This window comes from Nomascus leucogenys, chromosome 5, assembly GCF_006542625.1.
Source record: "Nomascus leucogenys isolate Asia chromosome 5, Asia_NLE_v1, whole genome shotgun sequence".
In the NCBI taxonomy this organism is placed as follows: domain Eukaryota; kingdom Metazoa; phylum Chordata; class Mammalia; order Primates; family Hylobatidae; genus Nomascus; species Nomascus leucogenys.
Genome location: NC_044385.1, coordinates 135,110,626 through 135,137,048, shown reverse-complemented (window position 1 = coordinate 135,137,048; position 26,423 = coordinate 135,110,626). Strand labels below are relative to the sequence as shown.

General features: G+C 36.4%; 1 protein-coding gene across 1 annotated transcript in view; it reads right to left on the bottom strand.

The window, feature by feature from the left end:
- Positions 1-26,423, bottom strand: part of MYO16 (myosin XVI) — a 575,469-nt gene that overhangs the window by 359,186 nt on the left and 189,860 nt on the right. Inside the window, exons 8-9 of the mRNA XM_030813681.1 lie at positions 20,356-20,431; positions 17,516-17,669 (exon numbers count right to left, since the gene is read on the bottom strand). Coding sequence (XP_030669541.1) covers positions 17,516-17,669; positions 20,356-20,431 — 230 coding nt within the window. The remainder of the gene's footprint in view (positions 1-17,515; positions 17,670-20,355; positions 20,432-26,423) is intronic.

The following is a 26,423-nucleotide window of genomic DNA, read 5'->3' as shown; positions in this document are numbered from 1 at the left end:
TATTTAGAGTTTTTGTAGTTCCATACAAAGTTTCTCTTCCTTTGGTAAAATGTGGGCTCAAATCTTTTGACTATTTGTATTGGTTTCTTCGTTTTCAGATTATTGACTTTATATATTCTGTATCCAACTCATTTATCAGATAAGCTCTTGGCAAATATTCTCTCCCACTCAGCATCTTTGTAGTTTTATTTGTATAATTGTGTTTCAAAGAAAAAAATTCTCTTACAGTTTGTGCTTCTGTGACTTATCTAAGTTCCTTTCATAACCCAATGTCACCAAAAATTTCTCCTGGGTCTTACTCTAGGATTTGTACAATTTTAAACTTTACACTTTGATCTACGATCCACTGTGAGTTGCTTTTTGTATACAGTGCTGTATATGAGTTGAAGTACATTATTTTCTCATATGGATGTCCAAATGTTTCAGCATTGTTTTTTAAAAAATTACCTTCATTTCCATTTAGCGGGACATATTTGTTAAAAATCAATTGACCATATCTGTGTGGGTTTATTTTGGGACTCTCCAGCGTGTTTCATTGATATAATCATTCATTGTCATTCATTGATATAATCATTCATTCTTAAATCAATACTACACTGTCTTGATTCATGTATCTCCTCATTTAGCCTTGAAACCAGTCATGTGAGTCATCCAACTTTGTTTTCACTTTGAAAATTGTCTGGCAATTAGAGATCTTTAGCATTTTCATATATATTTTGAATTTGTTTATGAATTTTTACAAGAACACCTGTTGTGATTTGATTAGCATTGCATTCAACTGATAAATCAGTTTGGTGAGAATTGAAATACTGACAATGCCAACTTGTGTCATGCATGAAAACAAGTACCTTTATTTTGATCTTTGTCAATTTCCTTCATCAATATGTTTTAGCTTTCAGAATGAAAATCTTCCAAATAATTTTTAGATTTATTCCGTTTTATGGTTTTAAGAATGTATTTTAAAATGCCAAGGCTGACTGTAGAAGGATTGCTTAAGTCTAGGAGATTGAGACTAGCCTGGGCAACATAGTGAGCCCCTTCTCTACAAAAAGTGAAAAGTTAGCCAGCTGTGGTGGTGCATGCCTGCAGTCCCAGCTACTCAGGAGGCTGAGGTGGGAGGATCACTTGGGCCCATGAGGTCGAGGCTGCAGTGAACTGTGATTGCATCAGTACATGCCAGCCTGAGTGACAGAGTGATACCTGGTCTCAAAAAATAATGAAACAAATGAATAAATAAGAATAAAATTCCAATTTCCATTTATTGAATTTTAGTATATAAATACACAAATGATTTTGTACATTAACCTTGACATAGCAAGAAGAGAGTAAATTGAAGGGTTGCTTTCAGTAACCACCACAGTGTCACCACTTTGCAGCCCATCTCTATGCCCTGCCTTCCAACTGAGCCATAGAACCTAGGAAAGCATGAATAAAAAAGGAGACTACCAAATAGGTCAGGCCTGATGGAAAGTCAGGAATATTAAGAAATAAGTTTACAGAAATGCAAGGTCAGTTTTCCTTAGTTTGAACTCTGGATAATGATGTTTTATAGTGTTTTAGCCAATGAAAATACTTGCAAGTAGGTGAGGGGACAGAGGATCATATATTAATATGAGATAGCATGGTATAGTACAGATGTATGGGCATACATTTTCAAGTCAGTAAAACTACCATGTTTGATGTCTGGTTCTACCACTTTGGGTGAGTTATGTAGCCATTCTGCAAAACCAAATTGCAAAAGGACTATAGTGAAGGATTAACAACATAATGCACATAAAGGGATTGGCGTCATGACTATGGCCATAAGCAGGGAATAAATCAGCTGCTGTTTTTATGTGTCTAGAACTGTCAAGCTTCTGAGATTTCACCCTACTTACAATCTGATAAGTTAGCTTGTTACTATTCCATGGTTGGTTGCAGAAGACAAGAGTTCCCTGGAGGAGAGATAGAAGACTTTATTACTCACGGAAGACACGCAGCTTTATGTTTATATCAGTTCTCCTTTATCTTCTGTTCCATGTAGTAGGGAGGGGGAAGTAGGAAGAACGCAATACAGTTAGATCTTAACAGATGCCAACACTAGAGAAAGTGCTGTTACAGGAGAGAAAGCCAGCTAGATATCAAGTATCTTTTGAGCAAGCAACAAACACTGTATCAAGGAGCAAATAAGTCAGTCCCCTCCTTTTGGGAGTGAATGATGTGGTTCTTTAGATTTACGCAGTTGCCTATGTAGTTATCTACATATGCCTTACAGACTGACAAACTGAGCAAGAATGTGAAGGATGCTCATGGACCAAGGTAGACTGTTCTTCCCAATAGCATAGTTATTAATTGAAAAAAGTTTACTATGAAAAGGCTTATAAAGCTCATAAAAATTCCATAGGCAGATCTGCTTGATACTGCTGTGATTTGAATCTTTGTCCCCAGTGAGGCAGTATTGAGAGGTGGAACCTTTAGGAGGTGATTAGGTAATGAGGCCTCTGCCTCCATGAATAAGTTAATCCATTCATAGATTAACAGATTATTGGGTTAATGGATTAATGGGAGAGGGACTGATGGCTTTATAAGAAGAGGAAGAGAGACCTGAGCTAGCACTCTCAGCCCCTCATCATGAGATATGCTGTGCCACCTCGGGACTCTGCAGACAGTCCCCTTAGCAAGAAGGCACTCACGAGATGTCACCCCTCAACCTTGGACTTCTCAGCCTCCAGAACCATAAGAAATACCTTTTGTTTCTTATAAATTATGCAGTTTTAGGTATCCTGTTATAGGCAACAAAAAATGAACTAAGACAAATACCATCAAATGATAAAATATTACTTCCAAAGAGACCTTCTTTCTTCCACAAGTGCCACTGGGACAATGCCTGTCTGCTGTAACTTCATTCATCAGTCATAGAGTTCCCAAGAATATGCTCTATGCTTCTTTGAAATAAAGCTCCTTCACATATTTTAAAATAGTTGTTATGGTGTGTGTGTGTGTGTGTGTGTGTGTGTGTGTGTGTATGTGTGTGTATATACATACATATATATATATATATTTTTTTTTTTTTTTGAGACAGAGTCTCACTCTGTCACTCAAGCTGGAGTGCAGTGGTGTGATATTGGCTCATTGCAACCTCTGCCTCCCAGGTTCAAGTCATTCTCCTGCCTCAGCCTCCTGAACAGCTGGGACTACAGGCATGAACCACCATGCGAAGCTAATTTATTTTTATTATTATTTTTACTAGAGACAGGGTTTCATTATGAAATTCTGAGGCCAGGCTGGTCTCAAACTCCTGTCCTCAAGTGATCCACCTGCCTTGGCCTCCCAAAGTGCTGGGATTACAGGCGTAAGCCACCATTCTTGGCCTTTCCCTATTTTTTCTATACTTTGAGTGAACTATCTGCAAAATGTTATATTAATTATATGATATTTAACGTGATAGTCTTCTAAACACTCTACGCGTATTAAATTTTTTCATTTTCACAACAACGTTATAAAGTGTTCATTATTTTACAATGTCTATTTGTTTTATGAATGAGTAAACTGAGGGCACAGAGAAGAACTTGCTCTGGACACACAGCAGGTGCTACTGAAACTGAGGTTTGAATCTGTCAGTTCTAAGCGCCAGAACCTGTGTGCTTCCCCACCAGGCCACACTGTCTACATCTACTCTCATATCATAAAAATATTTTCTGTATTTATTTTTCTTTCATCTATCAATCACATTTTTTTCCTTCTTTGTCAGAGAGTTTTATAAACTAAAGAGAGGGTTTGCAATATACCACATTTTTTGAGTCTAGGGTGATTAAAAAAAGAGTAGATTGGTCAAGGTACAAACAAAGAAGACAGTTTATGAAATGCAAAAAAAAAATCACCAATTATAAAGATTTCTTTAGAATAAATACTTTTCTTTAGAAGAAGTACTGAGTTTAGTAAAATAGTTGAAATATTCGTTTCATATCTCAAATCTAATTGCAGTATCACTAGCAGACTCCATGAGAGCTATGGTTGAAAAAAAGATTGGCTTAAGACTATGGACACATCATTTTAAATCAGATTTTACCTCGAGTTGGCTACCACCTGAACTTTTAAGGCCTTTGAAATCTCTGGGTCACAGCTTCACCTTTGCAAAATGCAAGAGTTAAACTAGGTAATATCAAAGCATATATCAAGCCCTACAGTTTTGCATTTGTAGTAAATAATCTCTCCTCATAGAACTTTTCACCTGCATCTCAAAAATAAGTCACTAACTCACTCAATTATATCATAGGTTATATAAGATATATCACTAACAATAATTGCAAATAAATAGTTACAAAGACTCTCTATATTAGTCCGTTTGCATGCTGCTATAAGGACATACTTGAGACTGGGTATTTATAAAGGAAAGAGGTTTAATTCACTCACAGTTCCACATGGCTGGGGAGGCCTCAGGAAACTTACAGTCATGGCAGAAGGCACCTCTTCACAAGTCGGCAGGAGGAAGAATGACTGCCAACAGGGGAAATGCCAGATGCTTATAAAACCGGCAGATCTCATGAGCACTCCACTCACTATCATGAGAACAGCATGGGGGAAACCACCCCGATCATTCAATTACCTCCCACCACACATGGGGATTATGGGAACTACAATTCAAGATGACGTTTGGGTGGTGACGCAGGGAAACCATATCATTCCACTCCGGCCACTCCTGAATCTTATGTCCTCACATTTCAAACATCATGCCTTTCCAACAGTCCCCCAAAGTCTTAACTCGTTCCAGTGTTAGCGCAAAAGTCCAAGTCCAAAGTCTCATCTGAGTCAAGGCAAGTCGCTACTGTCTATGAGCCTGTAAAATTGAAAGCAAGTTAGTTACTTCCTAGATACACTAGGGGTACAGGCATTGGTTAAACAACCCCATTCCAAATGGGAGAAATTTGCCAGAACTAAGGGGTACAGGCCCCATGTGAGTCCAAAATACAATAGGGTAGTCATTAAACCTTAACGTTCCATAATGATTCTCCTTTGACTCCATGTCTCACATCCAGGTTACACTGATGCAAGAGGTGGGCGCCCATGGCCTTGGGTTGCTCTGTCCCTGTGGCTTTGCTGGGTATGGCCCAGCACCTGGCTGCTTTCATGGGCTGGCATTGAGGGTCTGCAGCTTTTCCAGGTGCATGGTGCAAGCTTTCAGTGGTTCTACCATTCCGGGGTCTGGAAGAACATGGCCCACTTCTCACAGCTCCATTAAGCAGTGCCCCAGTGGGGACTCTGTGTGGAGGCTCCAACCCCACATTTCCCTTCCACACTGCCCTAGCAGGGCTTCTCCAATGAGGGCTCTGCTCCTGTAGCAAACATCTGCCTGGAAATCCAGATGTTTCCATACATCCTCTGAAGTCTAGGCTAAGTTTCCCAAATCTCAATTCTTGACTTCTGAGCACCCACAGGCCCAACACCACATGTATTCCACCAAGGCTTGGGGCTTGCACCCTCTGAAGCAAGGCCCGAGCAATACTTTGGCCCCTTTGAGCTGCAGCTGAGGCTGAAGTTGCTGGGGTGCAGGACACCAAGTCCCTCAGCAGCACACAGCAGTGAGGTCCTGGGCTCAGCCAACAAAACCATTTTTGCCTCCCAGACTTCCTGGCCTGTGATGAGAGGGGCTGCTGTGAAGGTCTCTGACATGCCCTGGAGACATTTTCCCCATTGTCTTGGTGATTAACACTTGGCTCCTTGTTACTTATGCAAATTTCTGCAGCAGGCTTGAATTTTTCCCCAAGAAATAGATTTTTCTTTTCTACTGCATCATCAGGCTGCAAATTTTCCAAACTTTCATGCTCTGTTTCCTTTTGAACACTTTGCTGCTTAGAAATTTATTCTGCCAGATACCCTAAATCATCTCTCTCAAGTTCAACGTTTCACAGTTCTCTAGGGCAGTGGCAAAATGCTGACAGTCACTTGCTAAAGCATAGCAAGTGTCACCTTTGTTCCAGTTCCCAACAAGTTCCTCATCTCCATCTGAGACCACCTCAGCCTGGACTTCATTGTCCGTATCACTATCTGCATTTTGGTCAAAGCTATTCAACAAGTCTCTCAGAAGTTCCAAACTTTCCCACATCTTCCTGTCTTCTTCTCAGCCCTTCGAACTGTTCCAGCCTCTGCCTGTTACCCAGTTACAAAGTTGCTTACACACTTCCGGGCATCTTTACAGCAGCACCCCACTCCCAGTACATATTTACTGTATTAGTCTGTTCTCATGCTGCTACAAGGACATACCTGAGACTGGGTAATTTATAAAGGAAAGAGGTTTAATTGATTCGAAGTTCCACATGGCTGAAGAGGCCTCAGGAAAATTACAATAATTGCAGAAGGAATCTCTTCACAAGGTGACAGGAGAGAGAATGAGTGCCAGCAGGGGGAAATGCCAGATGCTTATAAAACCATCAGATCTTGTGAGAACTCACTCACTATCAAGGGAACAGCATGGGGGAAACTGCCCTTATGATTCAATTACCTCCCATCAGGTCCCTCCCAGGACATGTGGGGATTATGGGAACTATAATTCAAGATAAGATTTGGGTGGGGACACATCTAAGCCATATCACTCTCTTATTCCTATAGGAAAAAAAAACAATTCTAAGTAACATAATTGTTTTGAAAGGCAGTATATTAATTAGTTATGCAGTTATTTTCTACAAGAAAAGTGCAAATTGTACAGCTAGGCTGAAGGCATACAATATTTTAAATTTCCATAGAACAGTTGTTTAGGTTTCTCTCTTTCTTTTAGAATAAAACATTTTATCTATAATCATTGTGATTAATAATAGCATTCAGAATATTTAACTTCAATATATTTAAATTTTCATTTACTATGCATTCATAGAATTTAAGGACACATATAGTAAAATGCTATTTGTTAAAAAAAAAGAAATAATTTTAATCATTGGTATTTTCTTAATACTCATTAAATGTTTATTGATTGGAAAAATATTTATCAGATTATGTTTTAAAATAGGATGTGAATATATATATATATATAGTACAAGACTGAATAAAACAGGAAACATAAAGGGCAAAAGGAAAAATTCCAAGTTAATAGCAGTTTCATCACAAAGGCTGAGTAGTGACCCAGAAGGCCTTAACCTTCTTCTCTCAGCTAAATTTTGGACTATCTCTAGTCCTCTGAACTCCCTTTTCTTGGAGCAATGTCTTTAGAAAACTGAACTGCAATTTTTTTTCTCTTCCCCTTTGAGATGTATATCTTCTCCCAGCCTCTGGCCAGTTTTACAACCCAGGAATGTCTTTATGACTTGGGAGTCATCCCTTTGAAATCTAAACAGAGAAGAACATAGCCCACATATTTCCCAGTTTTTGTGGAGCACAGGAGCCTATAAAGGACGATCAGCAAATGCCCATGGCTTAGTCACCTTGACGAAACTCCTTCCTAAAGTGCTACAGTACTTTCCCCCTAGCTCACCCCAGCACTTAGAAACTCTCCCACTTTTTGTTCAGTAGAGTTGAGCTCAATCATTCTCCCTTAGTGCAATAGTTTTTAGTAAAGTCTTTCTTTCCTGTGTAACTTCCCTGGTGCAATTTTTCTTTGAAGCAAATTAGTCTTTTTTTTTTTCATGTTTCTATAGGTTTTTCTGCACTTTCCAAACTTTCTTCAACAAGAAATTCTTATTCTGATTATGAAAAAGAAATTACTAGTAATAGAACTTTATTTGGTGAGAAAAAATGGAAATGAGATAGTATATTTTCTATTGGTAAGACAGATCCCATAAACATTTTAAAAAAGAAAATCAGTACCATCCAAGGGTAGCTTAGATTAATACAGTAGAGACAGATTTAACTCTGACTGTGAAAAAAAATAGATGAGAATATACCAGCAGACAACCAATTTCTGAACTCTACTGGATTTATGCCAGACTTACTTATTTTGACAAACATCAAAGTAACTTCATGCAGAGAAAATGTGCCTACAGGAAATAGGATTTTATTTCTGAAAACGGAAACAGGAATGTAATAAAATGAAACCAACAAAGACAACGATTATCGCCCATTACAACTAAAGCAATTTTAGAAAACCATAGAGATGAAATAAAATGGAATATATTGAGATACATGACGACAACAGCAACAACAACAAAAAACTAAGAAATAGATGTAAAGATATGGCATAGGTGACTTGGTTATTTTGGTGCTTAAAATAATTGACTGAATAGACAGTTCTCAACATTACTCCTACAGACATAGCTACATCAATTTTTCACCATAGAAAATTCAATCACATTTTTGTTTTTTTTCTGCTTCTAGAAAATAAGATCCAAAGATTAATATTAAATGAAAGAGCTCTTGGAGAGATTTGAATTAATTGCTGTATGTTTGGTCCTCCCAAAAATTAATTTTTGTAAGTTTTTTTTTTTTTTTTTTTTTTTTTTTACAATTTAAAGACCATTATGGTAAAATATTACCTGTGTCTAAAAAGCAAATAAAACTTTCAATGTGTCATTGGCTGACCTGGAGTTTGTATTGTTTTTGAGATGTATTAATCTAACAGCTCTCAACAGATATATGCAAAAAAATTTTTAATAGCTCGTTTAAGGGAAAATCTGTAAATTAAGTATAATTTAGTAGTTTTATGTATATATGAAGGAAGATTCTGAAAGTTCCAAGTGTTAGCTTTGCTAGGAATGCTCCCTGAATGTATCATTCTGTCCCTGTATTCTATGACATTTCTCTTTGTGCACTACTGGACTTCAGAATACCTAAGTGAAAATAATTAGGGAACTCATTCACAGGTTTATCAATACTTTGTAAACACATTCTGTAGAATTTAACAATGTAGTTGTAATATTTGATTAAAAAGGCTTGATGTTTTATAGATTACTAAATTAAAAAATTATACATACATATCAAATGACTTATTTGATATAAAAGTCATTTGTAATCTAAAAGACTATATACAAATATGATTTATTATTGCTTAAATACTATGCATTAATATTCTTTAATATATTAATGTGAAGTGAAACTATACAAGAAATTTTATGCCACAGTTTTCTGATTCTGCAAAAGTAGAACTTAAGGTGCCAACTGGGACATTTTAATACTGAAAGAGGATTTTATTCATCATCATGCCGAGGAAACAAGCAGAAACCAGACTGGAACAAATGGGCACCCATGGCCACTCTAGTTATGAAAAATTTCTTCTGCTTGTGAAAAAGAGGTATTCAGGACATACAAATCCATATGGGGCTGGGCACGGTGGCTCATGCCTGTAATCCCAGCACTTTGGGAGGCTGAGGTGGGTGGATCACCTGAGGTCAGGAGTTCAAGACCAGCCTGGCAAACATGGTGAAACCCTGTCTCTACTAAAAATACAAAAATTAGCTGGGCGCGGTGGTGCACGCCTATAATCCCAGCTACTCAGGAGGCTGAGGCAGGAGAATCTCTTGAGCCTGGGAGGCGGAGTTCGCAGTAAGCCAAGATTGTGCCATTGCCCTCCAGCCTGGGTGGTAGAGCGAGACTCTGTCTCAAAAAAAAAACAAAAACAAACAAACAAAAAAAACCATATGGAACATTGAAACACACTGGAAAGTCAAAGTAGTATCATTTCCACAACTTCTAAATCTTTGGAGTCCTAAAACTTTGGCACAAGAAGCAAGATACCCCAAGAGCATGATACCCCAAGGTTACAGCAGCTATAGCACCAGTCAATATTCCTTTAGGCTGCCCACCTCAGAAACTAAGAATAGTATCTTAAGGAAATGGACATTGATTTTTCTCACATAACAAGAAAAGCAGAAATAGGCAGCCCAGGTATGGTAACCTTCTCCAGATCTTCTGGGCCTTTGATTTGTTCTAGCTTCCTGCTCTCTTATTCTTAGAAAGTAACTTTTGGCTGGGCGCGGTGGCTCACGCCTGTAATCTCAGCACTTTGGAATGCCAAGGCAGGTGGATGACCTGAGGTCAGGAGTTCGAGACCAGCCTGGCCAAGGTGGTAAAACCCCGTCTCTAGTAAAAATACAAAAATTAGCTGGGTGTGGTGGTGGGCGCCTGTAATCCTAGCTACTCAGGAGGGTGAGGCAGGAGAACTGCTTGAACCCAGGAAGCAGAGGTTGCAGTCAGCTGAGATTGTGCCATGGCACTCCAGCCTGGGCAACAAGAGCGAAACTCTGTCTGGAAAAAAGAGAGTAACTTTCATTTTTTGGTTGCAAGATTACTTGGCATTACCAGATCACACAGTTCTATACCAAGAAGGCAGGAAATAGAAGGAAAGAAATAATGATGCTTACCAGAGAAATCTGTCCTTTTTAATTCCTTGAAGCCCTATCCTGTTAAAGGCTTGCTAGATTTAGCAAATAAAAAATCTTTGACAATTACAAATAATAAATGATTTTTTTATTACAAATTCAAATTTAGCTGCATTTCTTGCATTTTACCTGGCAACTCTATGCCCGGTAGACTTCTGCATGTGTTTTAGTGGCCAGGACAGTGGCTGGTATGTTGCGTGGCCCCTACATGTATCTATTGAAAGTGATAGCATTAAGAAGTAGGGGTTTTAGAGGTGACTAAGTCATGAGGGTGGAACCCTCAGGAGGATTAAAGCCTCTATAAAACTGTCCCGAGATCACTGTCCCTCTTCCACCATGTGAGGACACTGTCAAGGCACCATCCATGAGAAACGGGTCCAGCTAAATTTGAATTTGTAATAAAATATTACTACTAACAGAAACAGATGTAAAGATATGGCATATGTGATCTGGTTATTTTGGCACTTAAAATAATGGACTGAATAGACAGTTCTCAATGTTAATACTAGAAACAGAGCTACATAAATTGTTCACTGTAGAAAATACAATGAACCTTTTTTTTTCTGCTTTTATAAAATAAGATAAAGATCCAAGGATTAATATTAATATCTGACATTTTTAAGACCTTCCCCCAAATCTATTGTGAGTCTTATCCTTTTACTAAGGTCAAAAGGGGCACACTGCATGATATATTATTTCATTCAAAAATCCCCATGGGGTATTTCTCCTCCCCAAGAGCCACTTGGCTGAGGCCACCCTGGGATCAACTCCAAGCAGTCCCTTTTCCTGTGGCCCTCGGCCCTGCTTAGGTCCCCTCCTCATAGTCTTTTCTCATCCCTAGGAAAGTGACATTTCTTCTCTATCCCAGGTCACAGATAACTCAGAAACTCTGGAGACTCAGCCCCCACACAACCTCATCAGAGTATTCACCCAACCAAAGCTGGTCTTTCCTGATACTAGATTTTCTTTCCAGCTGCTTAGAAAATAAGATTTTCTCCATATGATTATAATCAGTTTAAAAACACCCAGCGGAAGGCCTACCACTGTTTTTGTCTCAGCCTATAGCTACAAAGCCATTCTTCTTTAGAGGCTTTTGCTGCCACTTCAAAGATAAGTGAAGAACATCTTTTTTTGGTCATTTCTTAAGCAATTATTTAGTACTTACAATGAGGCAGATATTGCTCTAAATGCTCTATAAATATTAACTCAATTATGAAGAACAACCCTATGATACAGTTATTATTACTATCATCATCAGACTCTGATGTCCTGCAATACAATTATGCTAACCGCCAAGGGTTAGCCCGGAGCCTACAGGTTAAGGGCACAGTCCTCAGCAAGACTGCCCCCATTTTAGATTCCAGCCAAAAGTTTGGGGGTCCCCAGGCCACTTGAACTTTTGAGCAACGAGCTACAAATTCTGAGATTCTCACGAGCCCCCCAGGTTTGACAATCTACTAGAATGGCTCACAAAACTCAGCAAAGTACTAATACAACTTTATTATAAAGGATACAAATTAAGACAAGACCAGCAAACAAATACATATGAAAAAGTCTGAGAGGGTCCCAAATGCAGAGCTTCTGAGCCCCCTCCCCAAGGATGCAGGGCACATCAAAGTCCAGCCCACTGATGTGCTCACCAATTTGGAGTCTCCACAGAGCTTCAATGTCCACAGTTTTTATTGGTGTCTCGTCACGTAGGCATCAGTGATGCCATCACTGGCCACATGTTTGAACTCCATCTCAATGTCCACAGTTTTTACTGGTGTCTCGTCGCATAGGCATTAGTGATGCCATCATTGGCCACATGTTTGAACTCCATCTCTAGCCTGTCCTGCTCCTCCTGGAGGTTGGGCCGGTTTTAATCACATGGTTGGTCTTTAATCACATTGTTGGTTTTTCTGGCATGACTAGGCCCCTATCCTGAGTCATCTCACCTGGTAGGATAAACTCAGATGCGATCCAAAGGGCTCATGAGCAACAAGGGCACTGTTATTCCATGGGAAATTCCAAGGATTTGGTTCTCCCCCAGAAACCAAGGACAAAAATCAGCCAGATTCTTTACAAACAACACCCACATTTTGCACTTGAGTAAAAATGTCACAAAGAAGTTGACTGAATTGCTTAAAGTCATAGAGCCAGTAAATGGCAGAGCCAGGATCTGAAGCTGGATAGTGGCTCTGGAATCTCTGCCCAAAAGCACCACACCACCGGGCCTCACCAGGAACACTCAGAGAGGGACTTCAGGCACTATCAATTTCCTTTTTAAAGCAAATGATAAGCTTTGGTTACAAATAAAAATGACCTCCTTGCTGAAACAATAACAGATTTAGCACACGTGTGGCATGAGTCGTGTTCTTGAAGCTCCAAGCCTTAGCTAGGTGTGTATCAAATGGCTATGTAACAGGACATGCAACCAGGTGTTGTTTTGAGAGTTAAATGAAATTATCCAATCTAGTTTGCTCAAGATTCAACACCTGGTAACTGTAGTAAAAAATATCAGTTGTCAAAATTGTTGTTGTTATTATTACAAATAATAAGTAAAAAAAACCCTTTCATCAATGAACTACTCCACTTAGGCAACATGTAGAATTTCTGTGGGCTTTTTCTCACGGGCTCTATGAACTAGAATATTAGAGATGCAAGTTGGCACATATCCAAACTGCTCAGTGATGAAAATCCTGGGTGAGCACGTCCATGCTCAGACGCTAAAGGGCATATTCAGCAGCAGCTGTTTCGTTAGTGGCAATAACAGCAAGTGAGGCACTTAAATACATCTAAAGACAGAAAGGCAACACAGAGAGGAGGCGCCCAGTCAGAAGGAATAGAGGAGCAGAGTGAAGAGCAGTCGAGTATGGAAAGAAGAGAAAGCAAGCTTACAGGGATCTGACCTTACAGATACAGAATGTTACAGGTGGAAGGGCCTTTGAAATTAAAGCTGCACATTTTTAGACATGAGCTTGAAAGTCAGGCAACACGGGGAAAACTTAGGAATGCTGATTGGATAGGAGACACCTTAGAAAACCTGAAATATGGGATAATCCAATAGCATAGGCATTTCCAATTCATCCAATATTTAAAGACAGGAAGTGTTTACTGACAGCAGGCTATAGTGGAAGTGATGTCCTTAACCTTACTATATCATGATTTACTGCACAAAATGCTCACCGAAACAATAAATATGAGTTTATTGTAAAGCAGAAATTTGACTTGTATCCTGAGATAACAGAAAAATGAACTATTCCATTCTGTCTTGCAATTGCAGCAAAATATATTCTGGGGAAAAAAATCACCTTTAGAATGCAAAGGAATAGGAAGTTGGGGTTAAAAATGATGAAGAAAAATGAGCAGCCATGATTCAGGTGACAGAATACATGGTGAAGTCATGGACAGTTTTTCCCCCTTTTTTAATTGTTCTTATAGATAAAACTCCTATGAATATTTATGTACAGGTTTTTGTGTAGACATACATTTTCATTATCTGGGAGATAAACAATGTCCCTAAGAGAAGAGTTTATGGGTCTGTGGTAAATCTACGTTTAACTGTTTGAGAACTGTCAAATTGTTTTTCATCACTGCCTCACCATTTGACATTCCCACTACCACCATACGAGAGTGGCAGATCCTCCTCGTCCTTGCCAACACTGATTTGCCTTTATTTTTTTTGTTCTTTATTAATCGCCATTCTAGGAAGTATAAAGTGGTATCTCATGGTGGTTTCCATTTGGATTTTCCTGATAAATAGAGTATTTTTGTGTGTGCTTATGGGCTATGATTGTATCTTCTTGGAAGAAACATCTATTCAAATGCATTGCCCATTTTTAAGGGAGTTATTTGTCTTTTTATTGTTGAGTTGTAAGCACCCTTTTACATTTTGTTAGATATAGCACTGAAGAAATTTTCTCCCATTGTGTGTCTTTTTTTTCACTTTCTTATTACTGTCTTTGAAACCACTAAAATCTTTATCTATTTTTGCTTTTATTGCTTATCTTTCAGTGTCATATGTAAGAAACCATTGCCTTATCCAAAGTCAGAAAGATTTACATTTTTTAAAGACAGTTTTATAGTTTTAGCTCTTACATTAGGTCAATGATCCATTTTGAGTTAATTTTTATGTATAATATAAAGTTCAGATCCAACTCACTATTTTGCATGTGAATATCCAGTTGTCTCAGTACTGTTTATTGTAAAAGGCTATTCTTTCCCATATAATCATCTTGGCATTCTTTGCAAAAATCAGTTAACCAGAAATGTAAGGAATTCTTTTTGGATTCTCAGTTCAATTCTGTTGATACATTTCCATCCTATGCCAGTATCACAATGTCTTAGTTACCATAGATTTTAAGTAAGTTTTGAAATAGGGTTGTGTGAGTTCTCCAACTTTGTTCTTTTTTCACATAATTATTTTAGGAATTCTGGGTCCTTGAATTGTTATGTGATTTTAAAAATTGGCCTATCAATTTTTGCAAAAAGTCATCTGGTATTTTTACAGAGATTGTGTTAACAATATTAAGTCTTCTAATCCATGCATTTAATATTTCTTTCCATATATTTAGGCTCTTTAATTTCTTTTAGTGATGTTTTGTAGTTTTCAGTGTAAAAACTTGCAGTTCTTTTCTTAAATTTTCTTGCATTTTATTTTTCTTATGTTGTTGTAAATTATTTTTAATTTTTCCTTTTTTTCCACCCTACTGGGTAAGCTTGTTTTCAGTCTCATTTTTGAATTATGAATTGCTGTGTATAGAAATACAGATTGTTTCTGTGGCTTGATCATGGGTATTGCCATCTTCCTGAACTATATTCTTAATTCAAATAGGATTATTTTGTAAATTCCTTAGAATTTTCTATACACAAGAGTATGTCATCTGAACATAGAGATAGTTTTACTTCTTAATTTCCAGTTTGGATACTATTTATTTATTTATTCATTCATTTTCTTGCTAGGTTGCTCGAGCTAAAACCACCAATACAATGTTGAACAGAGCTGGTGACAGCAGACACTCTTGCCTTTGTCCTCATCTTATGGGGTAAGTGATCAGTCACCACTGAGTATGACGTTAGCCCTGTTTTGTTTTTGTTTTTGTTTTCTTTTTATTTTTTGGTTCTTGCCCCATATCAGGCTGAGAAAATTTCCTGCCATTCTTAGTTTACTTACTTTTTTCTCATAAAAGGGTGTTGGGCTTTGTCAAATGCTTTTTCTGCATCTATTGAGATAATCATGTGATTTTGTTCTTTATTCTATTAACATGATATACCATATTTTCTGATTTTTGAATGCTCAGCCTTGCTTTCTTGTCATAAATCTTACAAAGACATATTGTGAAATCCTTTTTATATGTGGCTCAACCTGATTTGCTGGTGTTTTATTTAGACGTCTTAAGGCTATATTCATAAGGTTGTTGTTTTCTTTTTATCTGACATTTTTATTTGATTTTTGTATCCGGGTAATTCTGACCTGATAGAATGAGTCAAAAACAATTCCCTGCTCTTCTGTTTTTGAAAGTGTTTGTGACAGATTGGTGTTAATTCTTTAAACATTTGGAAGAATTCAGCCTTGAAGCCATGTGGATATTAGCTTTTCTTTGTGAGAAGTTTTTGATGACTAATTCAATCTCTTTACTTGCTGTAGGTCTATTCCGATGTTCTCTTCCTTCTTGAGTTAGTTTTGTTTCTTGGTGTTTTCTTGGAATTCATCAGTTTCATCTAGGTTACCTAATATTTTGGTATACAATTGTTCATAATATTTCCTCTTAATTATTTTTGTTTCTGTAAATTCAGGAGTAATGTTCCTCTTTCATTTCTGATTTTAGTAAAAGAATGTTCCATGTGCAATTGAAAAGAATATGTATTCCAGTATTTCGGGATGAAGTGCTCTAAATATGTCTGTTAGATCTGGTTGGTTTATAGTGTTATTTAAGTCTTCTATTCCCTTGTTGATATATTGCCTACTTGTTCTATTTGTTTTTGAAAGTTGGGCATTAACATCTTTAACCATTCAAACTAAATATTAGCCATAAGGCAAAGCTCTTTCCAGCAACCACAACACTACCTCTGAAGAATACGAATATATAAATTCATAGAGATCTATTTTAGAGGGGTTATATTAGAATATCCAGATTTTCATATATTTGCTTTTTGTACATTTTCACCATGGGTATTTCTATGCTTTTAAATGAACTTGTATATCATGTTAAAACATTCATAAAGTTTTCCATGTTTGTCTTACTTCTTTTAATGCATATTTTAGCAGTAGCATTCTGGAGGTAACAAGCTTTCCAATGTTTAATAATTTATCTTTCAGTAATTTTATAGGTGCTATCAATTTTTTATAATATTGCTCTGGATACACAATTTCTTTACCTGACTGCTGTTAATGAAGGCCTTTAAAATGATGTGACAGACTTTAAAAGGTCCCACAGATTACATGCAATGTTATTTATTCATAGAGATTTACTTATTGATTTAGATATTCACCGTCCATCTCTACCTGACAATGTTTGCTATCTCTTTTGTTATATATTCCAAGCACCACAGTCAGTAGATTCTGAACAAATATTTAAAATATTTAAAAATGAATGAATATGTAAGCACACCTAAGTTATATACATAACACCTGTGTTTGTATATCCATATGCTGGCAAAGAGAAACTCTGGAAACATAAGCATTATTTTATGAGTTAGATGAACACTTATTCTTCAGTAAATTTAACATTAATTCGAATGTGAGTTGTTATTTGTCATTCTTATTAGTCACACTTTGTGTCCCTTTTTCAGACCTTGAAAATGATGTCAATCCATTTTATATTTTCAGTGCAACAGGAAAGTTATTTTTAGGAGATAACATACACAACAATAAATGATTAGATTTATGCTTATGAGAGGAAAAAAAACATATATCAGTATTTTCTATTTCAGGAAAGTTAGCCATAATGATAACCACTGGAAACCTCACTATCAGTTTAGCTAAAATCTTGGAACGTGTTTAAAATATTATTTGGTCTCATGGCACACGAAACTGACTTAATAACTGATATAGTCATACTGTTTTTAAATCAGAGGGTTTTTATAAAATTATGTTTAACTCATCACTGTAAACAACTATTGTTTGGTACATGCATTGATAAGCCATTTTAATTGTTCTAACTCTTTTGGCTGAGAGTCAGACTTCATATTGGCTCTAAAGTGACCAGCAGGTAGAGAAGATGGCAAATGAGAATAAGCAGGAAGCCACTTACAGCTTACTCGACATGACGGGGAGATCGTGAATTATCTCTTCATAGGGCTCTTCTTGTGCCAAGGTAGAAGCAGATAAAGGTTCTTTCATTTTTTCTTCCCAGGCAATTTCGGCTTTCAGCAGCATTTCCTCAATAAACTCAGAGGCAGCAATATCTACAAGAAAAAAGGAAGAAAATCAGAAAAATGATGGGTGATGATAGCACATAAATCTATTTACTTTTAATAATTCTGATATGCTTAAAATGCCAAAAATTTATCAATGTATGAATCAAAACAAAAAACCTTAAAAGTTTATGGCTGGGATAAAATTGAAGTACTGTCATTTTAAAAGACTATTTTGTTTTACATCAGTGACATATTTAATTATAAATGAAATAGAAAATAGTATACACGGGATGGTGATATGTAAAAGAAAAAATCATTGAGAATCTAAGCTTGAACAAAGTTAATGTCATTTCATTTTCAGTAAAACTTGCCCTGCATCTTGGTGACTATGAACCAAAATTACAGAAATAGTTACACTTTCCCACCGACTGGGTTATAAAGCGTGTAACTGGCATTCTATAAACATTCTACTAAATGGGTAGTTGTACAAGTAAATACTCAGTTGTATTATTTAAACAAGGGGTCTGCCCTCTAGCCATAGTATTTTTACCTTTATCAATCGCAAATATAAGTAAATATATTTCCTTACAAATTACACATAACAGTAACATCTGAACATGTTTGGGCAGCAACATAGCTATGTGTCAATCAAGTTTACACTAACAACAATTACTGATAGAGAAACTGATATAGATCATGAGGAAAAAATCTACATTCATATCAATTAAGCACCTACTGGAGGCAGCTGCTTCTTCTCAATCGTCAGGACCAGACTGTGTGACCACCTGTGTCTATAAATTAGAGTTATGTGGCTTTCTGGGCTGGTCACAGTAATGTGGCTGCCACAAGAAGATATTTATGTAAAGATTTTATCATTATTTGCCTCAGATTAAATTATATACGTGTAAAAAGTAGGTCAGTGCTCAGCTTTCTTACTTTGGGAGATTAAATTTCTGTCCCACCTAACAAATTGTTTTTCCTGCAAATATTTTTTTATGAATCCATTCCACATTCAAGAAACATAAAATAACAGCAATATACTATAGTACTGATGACGACTTTCCTTTGCTCAGTTGTAGCATGGGTTTCCGGTTTACTGTTCTCTGCTCTATTCTTGCATCTGGTTTTATCTAGTTTTATCTTCTTGCTGCCTAGATTATTGGCATATCCGCTTTAGCTGAAACCTCTCACTGCATTACAACTCTTTGCTTTTTGCATGTGATAAAAGTATTTTTATTCAACTAGCAAATCTTCACTGAGGATCTATTATGGGCCCAGCACTGTGTCTCGTATTGCCAACAGGCCATGAATAAGGTGCTAGGTTGCTGGTCGATTTTGCATGACCAGTGTGGTAAAAGTTGCCTGAGAGAGTCCTCATGCACTGTGCTGAGATGACCAGTGCTGAGTCTAGACCAGAAGTTCATTCATTGCCTCCGTTCCTAAGATTGTCAACTGCCATGCCTGGACATCTGTTTGACACGACACTAGACCTAAATGGTGAGAGTATGGCATGGGAGTCCATGCAGTCAAAGGTCAGTCATATCCTCCCTTGTCTGGGAAATGAGCCAGGAATACGAACTTGAAAAATGTGAGCTACTGTTAGAACCAGATGAGAGTTAACAGAGGATGTGACTTGTATTCACAGTAAACACAGTTTCAAAAAGAAAACACCTAAAAATTTCTATTTGTTTTTTTGATATTTATCATTAGCATACTAACGTAGTTAATGTTAAAATTACTAGACTATAAGTAATATTAGCTTGATTCTCAAGTTTGTGACTATTAAGCTGTCTAAAATTTCTGTTTGGTAAATCTTCAGTTTAGCAGAGAAGATGAGGTAATAAACATTAGACAATGATACTTAATTCCAATAAATAACAAATAGAGAAAAATCCCTTCTCTGGCTTTAACTGGAGATTTATTAGAAATTCATACTCCTGAAAGTATATCAAATGACAAATCTCAAAAGTAAAGTACGTTTAAGTTAGCAGAGGTATAGCAAGAGAAAGAATATATTTATTGTTATTCAGATCAATTACAGTCTTCGAAATTTTGATATTATGGTATTACTTATGCTAGATTTTTCTCTTTGTTATTCTGAACTCTTTTTCCTACTGCACAAATAATTATGAGTAGTAACTTTCTGTTAAATTTTGAAAGCTACAAAATTAATGTAGCATCCATTTATTAAATAAGTATATGAATATACAAAAGGGCAGTGACTAAAATAATTTTAGAAATCTTCAAAAATATATTTATTAAAAAATAAGCAACATTAAGTCAAGATTTTCAAAGTTTTAAATTTGCATGAGAATGTCAGCCTCTGTATTTTTCTTGTAGTTTAAATATCTGCACAGATAATAACGCTGTTATTTTTCAAAAATACCTTAACGGATAAGCATGTATTTGGCAGGATGAGATACTAGTTAAATAACAGTAAGAATGTATTTTAAAGTAAGTTACACTGAATGAATCACTATCCTGAAAGTTTAAAACATGAAAGGCAAAATACATCAAAGTACAACAGTACAGTGTGGATTAAACTGTGAATAGCCTCTGCAATGGAGCCGTACATAGGCGATGATGAATTGTGCTTGAACTGGGCTGGTTGTTACACAGCTTCACAGGCATGTCCAGCTCTCACTTTGTAGCTGTGCTGAAGATGGATGGATACTCCGATATGAAAGGAGGAAAACAGTACCTGCTCAATGGTCCTGGGATGCTCCTAACCTACCTGATGGCTTCTCCTCATTACAGTTCACAAGGTGTGGGTTTGCCTGATGCATCAAAAGAAGTTTCACCAGGTTTGTCTGAAATATTAAAGATAATTGAAATAGGAACCACCATGGCAGAAGCTAGGATTCATCAGTAAGTCAGACACTGTGCTGTCCAGCTAGCAGCTGGCATGAGACGGTATGAGCATTCCCACTCAGAAGTCCTTCCTGTCCCCTTCCCCAGTGCCTTTTCTAAAAATGTCAGATACTCAAATTATTTCAGCCCTTTCTGGATTCAGAACAAAAATTATTTATCCAAAAAGGATTTAATCACTGGAGATTTGAAAAGGACACTTTATAACTTTCAGGTTTATATTATACCTATTTCTAGGATGAGAAACTAGGTACGTAACAGTAAAAATGTATTTTAAAGTAAGTTACGCTGAATGAATCACTACACTGAAACTTTAAAACATGAAAGGCAAAATACAACAAAGTACAACAGGACAGCGTAGACTATATGCCATAATATAACCTGAAGGTACATACGCTATACTCCTTATGTGAGGAGTTAAATGGTATAGTGTGTTTTGTTCTGTTTTAATTGAGCAATTCATTGAAGTCTAACTTGTTGGCATTGTTCCTCTATGACAGCAACGTGGGCAGTGGGAACCTAAAGTCACATTGGACCATTAGAAAAATGCAATCTCAAGTTATAAGAGTGAAGTGACTTGATAAATATATATTTTAAATTATTATAATATATCACACATATAAAGGGTATATATAATATACATGTGTTATTGAAAGGGCAATAATGAAATAAATTTCAGTATACTCCACTTTTAAAAATACGTACTCGACATTTTTTTTAATGATATCTTCGTGTGTTTCTCCCCAAAACTATGCCTCTCTCTATTTCCCAGAGCTGGCCACTATCATGACTTTTCAGCTAACCATTAATATCTTCTCTATATGCTTAGCACACATATATGGAAGTATCCCTAAGCAACATATTGCTTAATCTGGTTGTGCCATTTATAGAAATGAAATCCTATTGTATAGATTCTTGCATGCCTTGTTTTCATGGCTTACCATGAAATTTTTGAGTCATCAGACTTGATGGGTTTAACCCAGGCTCATTCTTTTTCTTGGCTGCATGGAATTGTATTGTACAAATATATCACAATTGATCCACCTTTCTCCCAGTGAATATTCAAGCCATTTGCAGTCATTTATTTGTTTTTACAAATAATGTTCCTATAAGTAGTCTCATTTATAGCTCTTGGTGCACACATACAAGACTTTCTTCAGGATATATGTACTCAGAAATGAAATTGTCAGTTTGGACAGCATCAAAGTGACTAGACAGTGCCAATATATTTTTTTTCAAGAGATTGCTCAGATTTACACTCCTACTCCTAACAAGGCTTTCTGTTGCTCTACTTTCTACTTAATAATATTACCAGGCATTTACTTGTTGTTAAATTCTTGGGTGTAAAAGAATAGATCATTGTGGTTTATGGTGTATTGCTTTGAAAATGGAGCAGGACTCTCCTGGCTTTCTTTTTGGTATGATTTTATATAATGCTTTTTAAAGTTATTACTTTCTAGGGATTTGCCAGTTTTGCCTGAGTTTCCAAATGTGCTGGCATGATGTTGTTGGTTATATCTTCTTATTGTGCTTTTTCTTTTGTTGTCTTTTTAATAGCTGTGCTGTTTGTATAGTTATGTTTCCATTTGCATGCACACTATCCGTCATCTTTCTGACCAATATTTCCAAAACTTGGTTCATCTCATTGCAAGAACCAATTTGAGGTATTATTGATTTTTTCTATGTTATTTTTGCTTAACAGTTCAATCACTTTGACTTTTATCTGTTTTATATTCTCATTTATGCATTCTATGTTTATTAATGTCTCTCTTTTTTATTTTTTATTTTTTTGAGATATTGTTTCACTTTCTCACCCAAGCTGGAGTGCAGTGACACCATCTCGGCTCACCGCAACCGCCTTCTCCCAGGTTCAAGCGATTCTCGTGTCTCAGCCTCCCGAGTAGCTGGGATTGCCAGCATGCACCACCACACCTAGATAATTTTTATATTTTTAATAGAGATGGGGTTTCATCATGTTGGCCAGGCTGGTCTTGAACTCCTAACCTCAAGTGATCAGCCCTGACTTGGTCTCCCAAAGTGCTGAGATTACAGGCGTGAGCCACCGAAGCTGGCCTGTTTTATTAATGTCTTAAAAACTTTGTAAATTGTAACATTATTTTTCAAACTTGTCTTTTACAATATAGACATTTAAGGTTGCTATGCAACCTTAAAGGCTGTACATTTTCATCAAATGAAAATTACCACCACTTTCTTTATGTCTCAAATAGGGACAGAGAAAATGCAATTTTTTATTATGATTCTGTTCCAAATATTTTAAAATGGTCATTGTATGTCTTTTTGATTTATAGAGAATAGTAAGTCCTGAAATAATGTGTATTTCTATAATACAAAGTAGCTCATACTCAGTTGATAAATGTTGGTAGGTACTATTTTTTTCCTAGGCAAGAGGAGTCAAAACAACGGAAGTCAAATCATAAAATTAAAAGACCTCAACTGTGTTGTGCTGAAAACTGAAGCCGTCTTAGCTATATTTCTACGAATATCCTTTTTTTAAACAATGAAGTAATTTAAAGGCAATAAAATGGACAATAATAAGCGCACAGTTATAAAATTTGGGCAAATATGTGTACCTGTGTAATCAGCACCACAAATAAGATATAGAACATTTCTCATCACCAACAGTTCCCCCTGTCCCACTGTGGTCAATCTTCATCCCATACAAGAAAACACAGTGTGATTTATAGCACCCCAGATTAGTTTCGTCTACTCTTAAACTTCACATAAATAAAACACAGAAATATATATGTTCGCCCAATATAGTATTCTTGAGATTCATCTGTGTTTGTGCATGCATTGACACTTTCTCTCTTCATTGTTGAGTTGTAGCCCATTGTACAACTACATTACAATAGTTCATCGTTTTCTTCTTGAGAGTTGATCCATTTGTTTCTGGCTTTTTGAATAAGGCTACTATGGACATAGGTCATTTTAGTCAATGTAGATTCTCATTTTTCTCTTTTCTAAAATAGAATTCTGGGTAACCTGGTAAGTGTATATTTAACTTTATAAGAAATTTCCAGAAAAATTTACCAAGTGGTTTTACTATTTTTTTATCCTCACTGGCAATTTTGCCACATGTTCTCCAACACTTGATATTGTCATAGTAAAACAATTTTAGCCACTGAAGTACTATCTCATTGTAGGTTAATTTACATTTCCCTGATGACTAGTGACATTGAACACTTTCATGTGCTTAATGACTGTCTTTTGTGAATTGTCTACGCAGTAATTTCTTGTCCATTTATTACTGCATTGTTTAACCTTTTACTATTAGTCTATCTGCATTTTTATATGATCTGGATGCATTTTTCAGATATATGTATTGTAGTGGGAAATTAGGGACTGGAGAGACCAAGTGGCGTTCAGGAGGGTATATTTTAGGTGTACACTGGCTCAGCAGACATGCATCCTGAAAGTCTGAGCAGCAAACACAGAAAATGAACACCTTTTATGCACCTTGAGGCAGGAATTACATGATGCAGGAAGCTGGCTTACAAAAGCGAGAACAAAGCAGTTAATTATCAGGTGACATTCTTAGGACTCAGCTTACATCTTGGGAAACATGTCTTGCAACTCATGCTTATGGATCGTGTGACCTTCTAGTTGCACAGCAAGAAAAACAGGAGCTTACAGAACTTACAAAATATGCTGGGGAGACATACGGTTAATGCTGCACAGACCTTACAGAGGAGCAGTTAATATTCTTTCTTAACTCTTACTTGGGGTGGGTGGGGGGAGGCGCTACTTCATGCCCATTCTAGTATAAACTTAAACCGTAAATTTAATTTCTTTTAATTTTTCAACTTTAGTATTACATATATTTCCTCCCATTCTATGGCTTGCCTCGTCATATTCTTAAAAATGTCTTTTGATGAGCAGAAAGACACTTTTATTTCTTTTAAGTACAATATCTGTACCTATTTTTATCTACTCAAAGTTCATAATAATATTCTACTATAGTTTCTTCTGAAAGCTTTATAATTTTAACTTTTATATTTGTGGTCCATTTCAAGTGAGTTTTTGTGAATGCCATGTAAAGGCCAGGATGGTCCAGCAACATGTTTTTCAGCAACATTTGTGGAAAAGACCATTTTTTCTTATCGAACTGCCTTGAGACCTTCATAGGAAATCAGCTGGCTTGTTATGTTCATTTGTAGCCACTATATTTTAGGTTCCATTGATCTACTGGTCTATCCTTGCTGTATTACCTAACAACTTTATGCGTATAGATTTATAGAAAGTTCTGAAATCTTACAAGTGAAGGACTTATAGTAAGTCCTGAAAAAAGTCTGTGTCTTATTCCTTCACGAACATTTTGTCTATTATAGGTACTTTGCATTCCATAATTTTTAGGATGAATTTTCCAATTTCCACAAAAAAAGACTGCCAGGCTTTAGGTTGGGATTGTTTTAAATAGGTAGCTACTATATCAGTTTGATATGCCTTAACAAATCACCGCAAGTTTCATGGCTTAAACAATAAAAATGTATTGTCTTACAATTCCATAGGTCAGAAGTCTGACACAGGTATCACTGGGCTGACACCAGGGCTCTGGTAGCATGTTCCCTTCTGGTTATAAGGGAGAATTTGTTTCTGGCTTCTCCGTTTTGAGGTCACCCACATTCCTTGGTTAATGGTCCCTCCCCTTCCACCATCTTCAAAGCAGCAATATTGCACGTCTCTGGCCATTTTCCCACAGTCATACCCCCTCTGTCTCTCAGCCAAGAACAAGTCTCTGCTTCTAAGGGCCCATGTGATTACACTGGGCCCATCTAGAGAATCCAGGAAAATCTTTCCAGCTTATGATCCTTAGCTTAGTTACAATGCCAAGTTCTTTATTTAGCCTTGTAATATATTGACAGGTTCTGGGGATTAGGGCATGGACATCATTGGGGGCACTATTCTGCCTTCCCAGATACCTTAACAATATTCAGTGTCTCAATGACAACTGCATATCAATGAGTGTGGCTTACCTCTCTATTTGCATAAGTTTTCAATTGTCACTGCAATGTTTTGTAGTGTGAAGTGTACAAATATTGCACATTATTTGCTAAACATATTACTATCTATGTTATGCTTGTCACACTACTACTGTAAAAAAATTGACAAATTCACTTAATGGTTCTAATTTTTAAAGTTTTTTGGAGATTCTTTGGTATTTTTATTATCCTTTCTCCTTTCCTAACCTTGCCTTTCATTTTCATTTCTTGCATTATTTGACTTGTTAGAATGACAATAGTTTCTTCAATCTGCAGTGGGGTTTGTTTGTTTGGTTTTGTAACATTTTTCTGTGACATTTTTCATTCATGCAGAGCATTTTGCCCAGGCATTCCAAGAGATCTCCTTAAATAATTATGGCTCTTGCCAGTGTTCTCACTATAAAATTAATTAGGTTTTCAATAGTATGTCCTATTGCTAGATTTCCTACAGGCCCATTCAAAATTAGTGTTTGGTTTTGCAGAACACAAATTATTTCAGTAGTACTTATTCATGTTATAGCAGGGTGCTTATATTTAGAAGTTTTATTTTGATTTCCAAATATATCATTTGCTAAAGAAAGAGAAGCTATCTTTAAATCTGAAAGATAAAATATATATTGTAGGTTCCCAGGACATTAAAATAGTTGCAAGAATGAGTATTGCTTTATATTAAAGATTCGAGGCATTTTCTTGCTTTTATATCATATGTCAGAAATGAAGGAAGGAAGGCAAGAAGAAAGAAAATGAAAGAACAAAACAAATAAAATATGGAGTAAGGTAGGGAAAAATGAAGACAGGAGGAAGGGAAAGAGAAATTCAGAAAGAAAAGAAAAACAATGGAAGTCAAAAATTAGTTAAGATTGCCTTTGTTTTCCCCAAATTTGAAAGAATGGCAATAAGGCTAAAGCCTTTATATCTTTGCAAAAATGTCAGA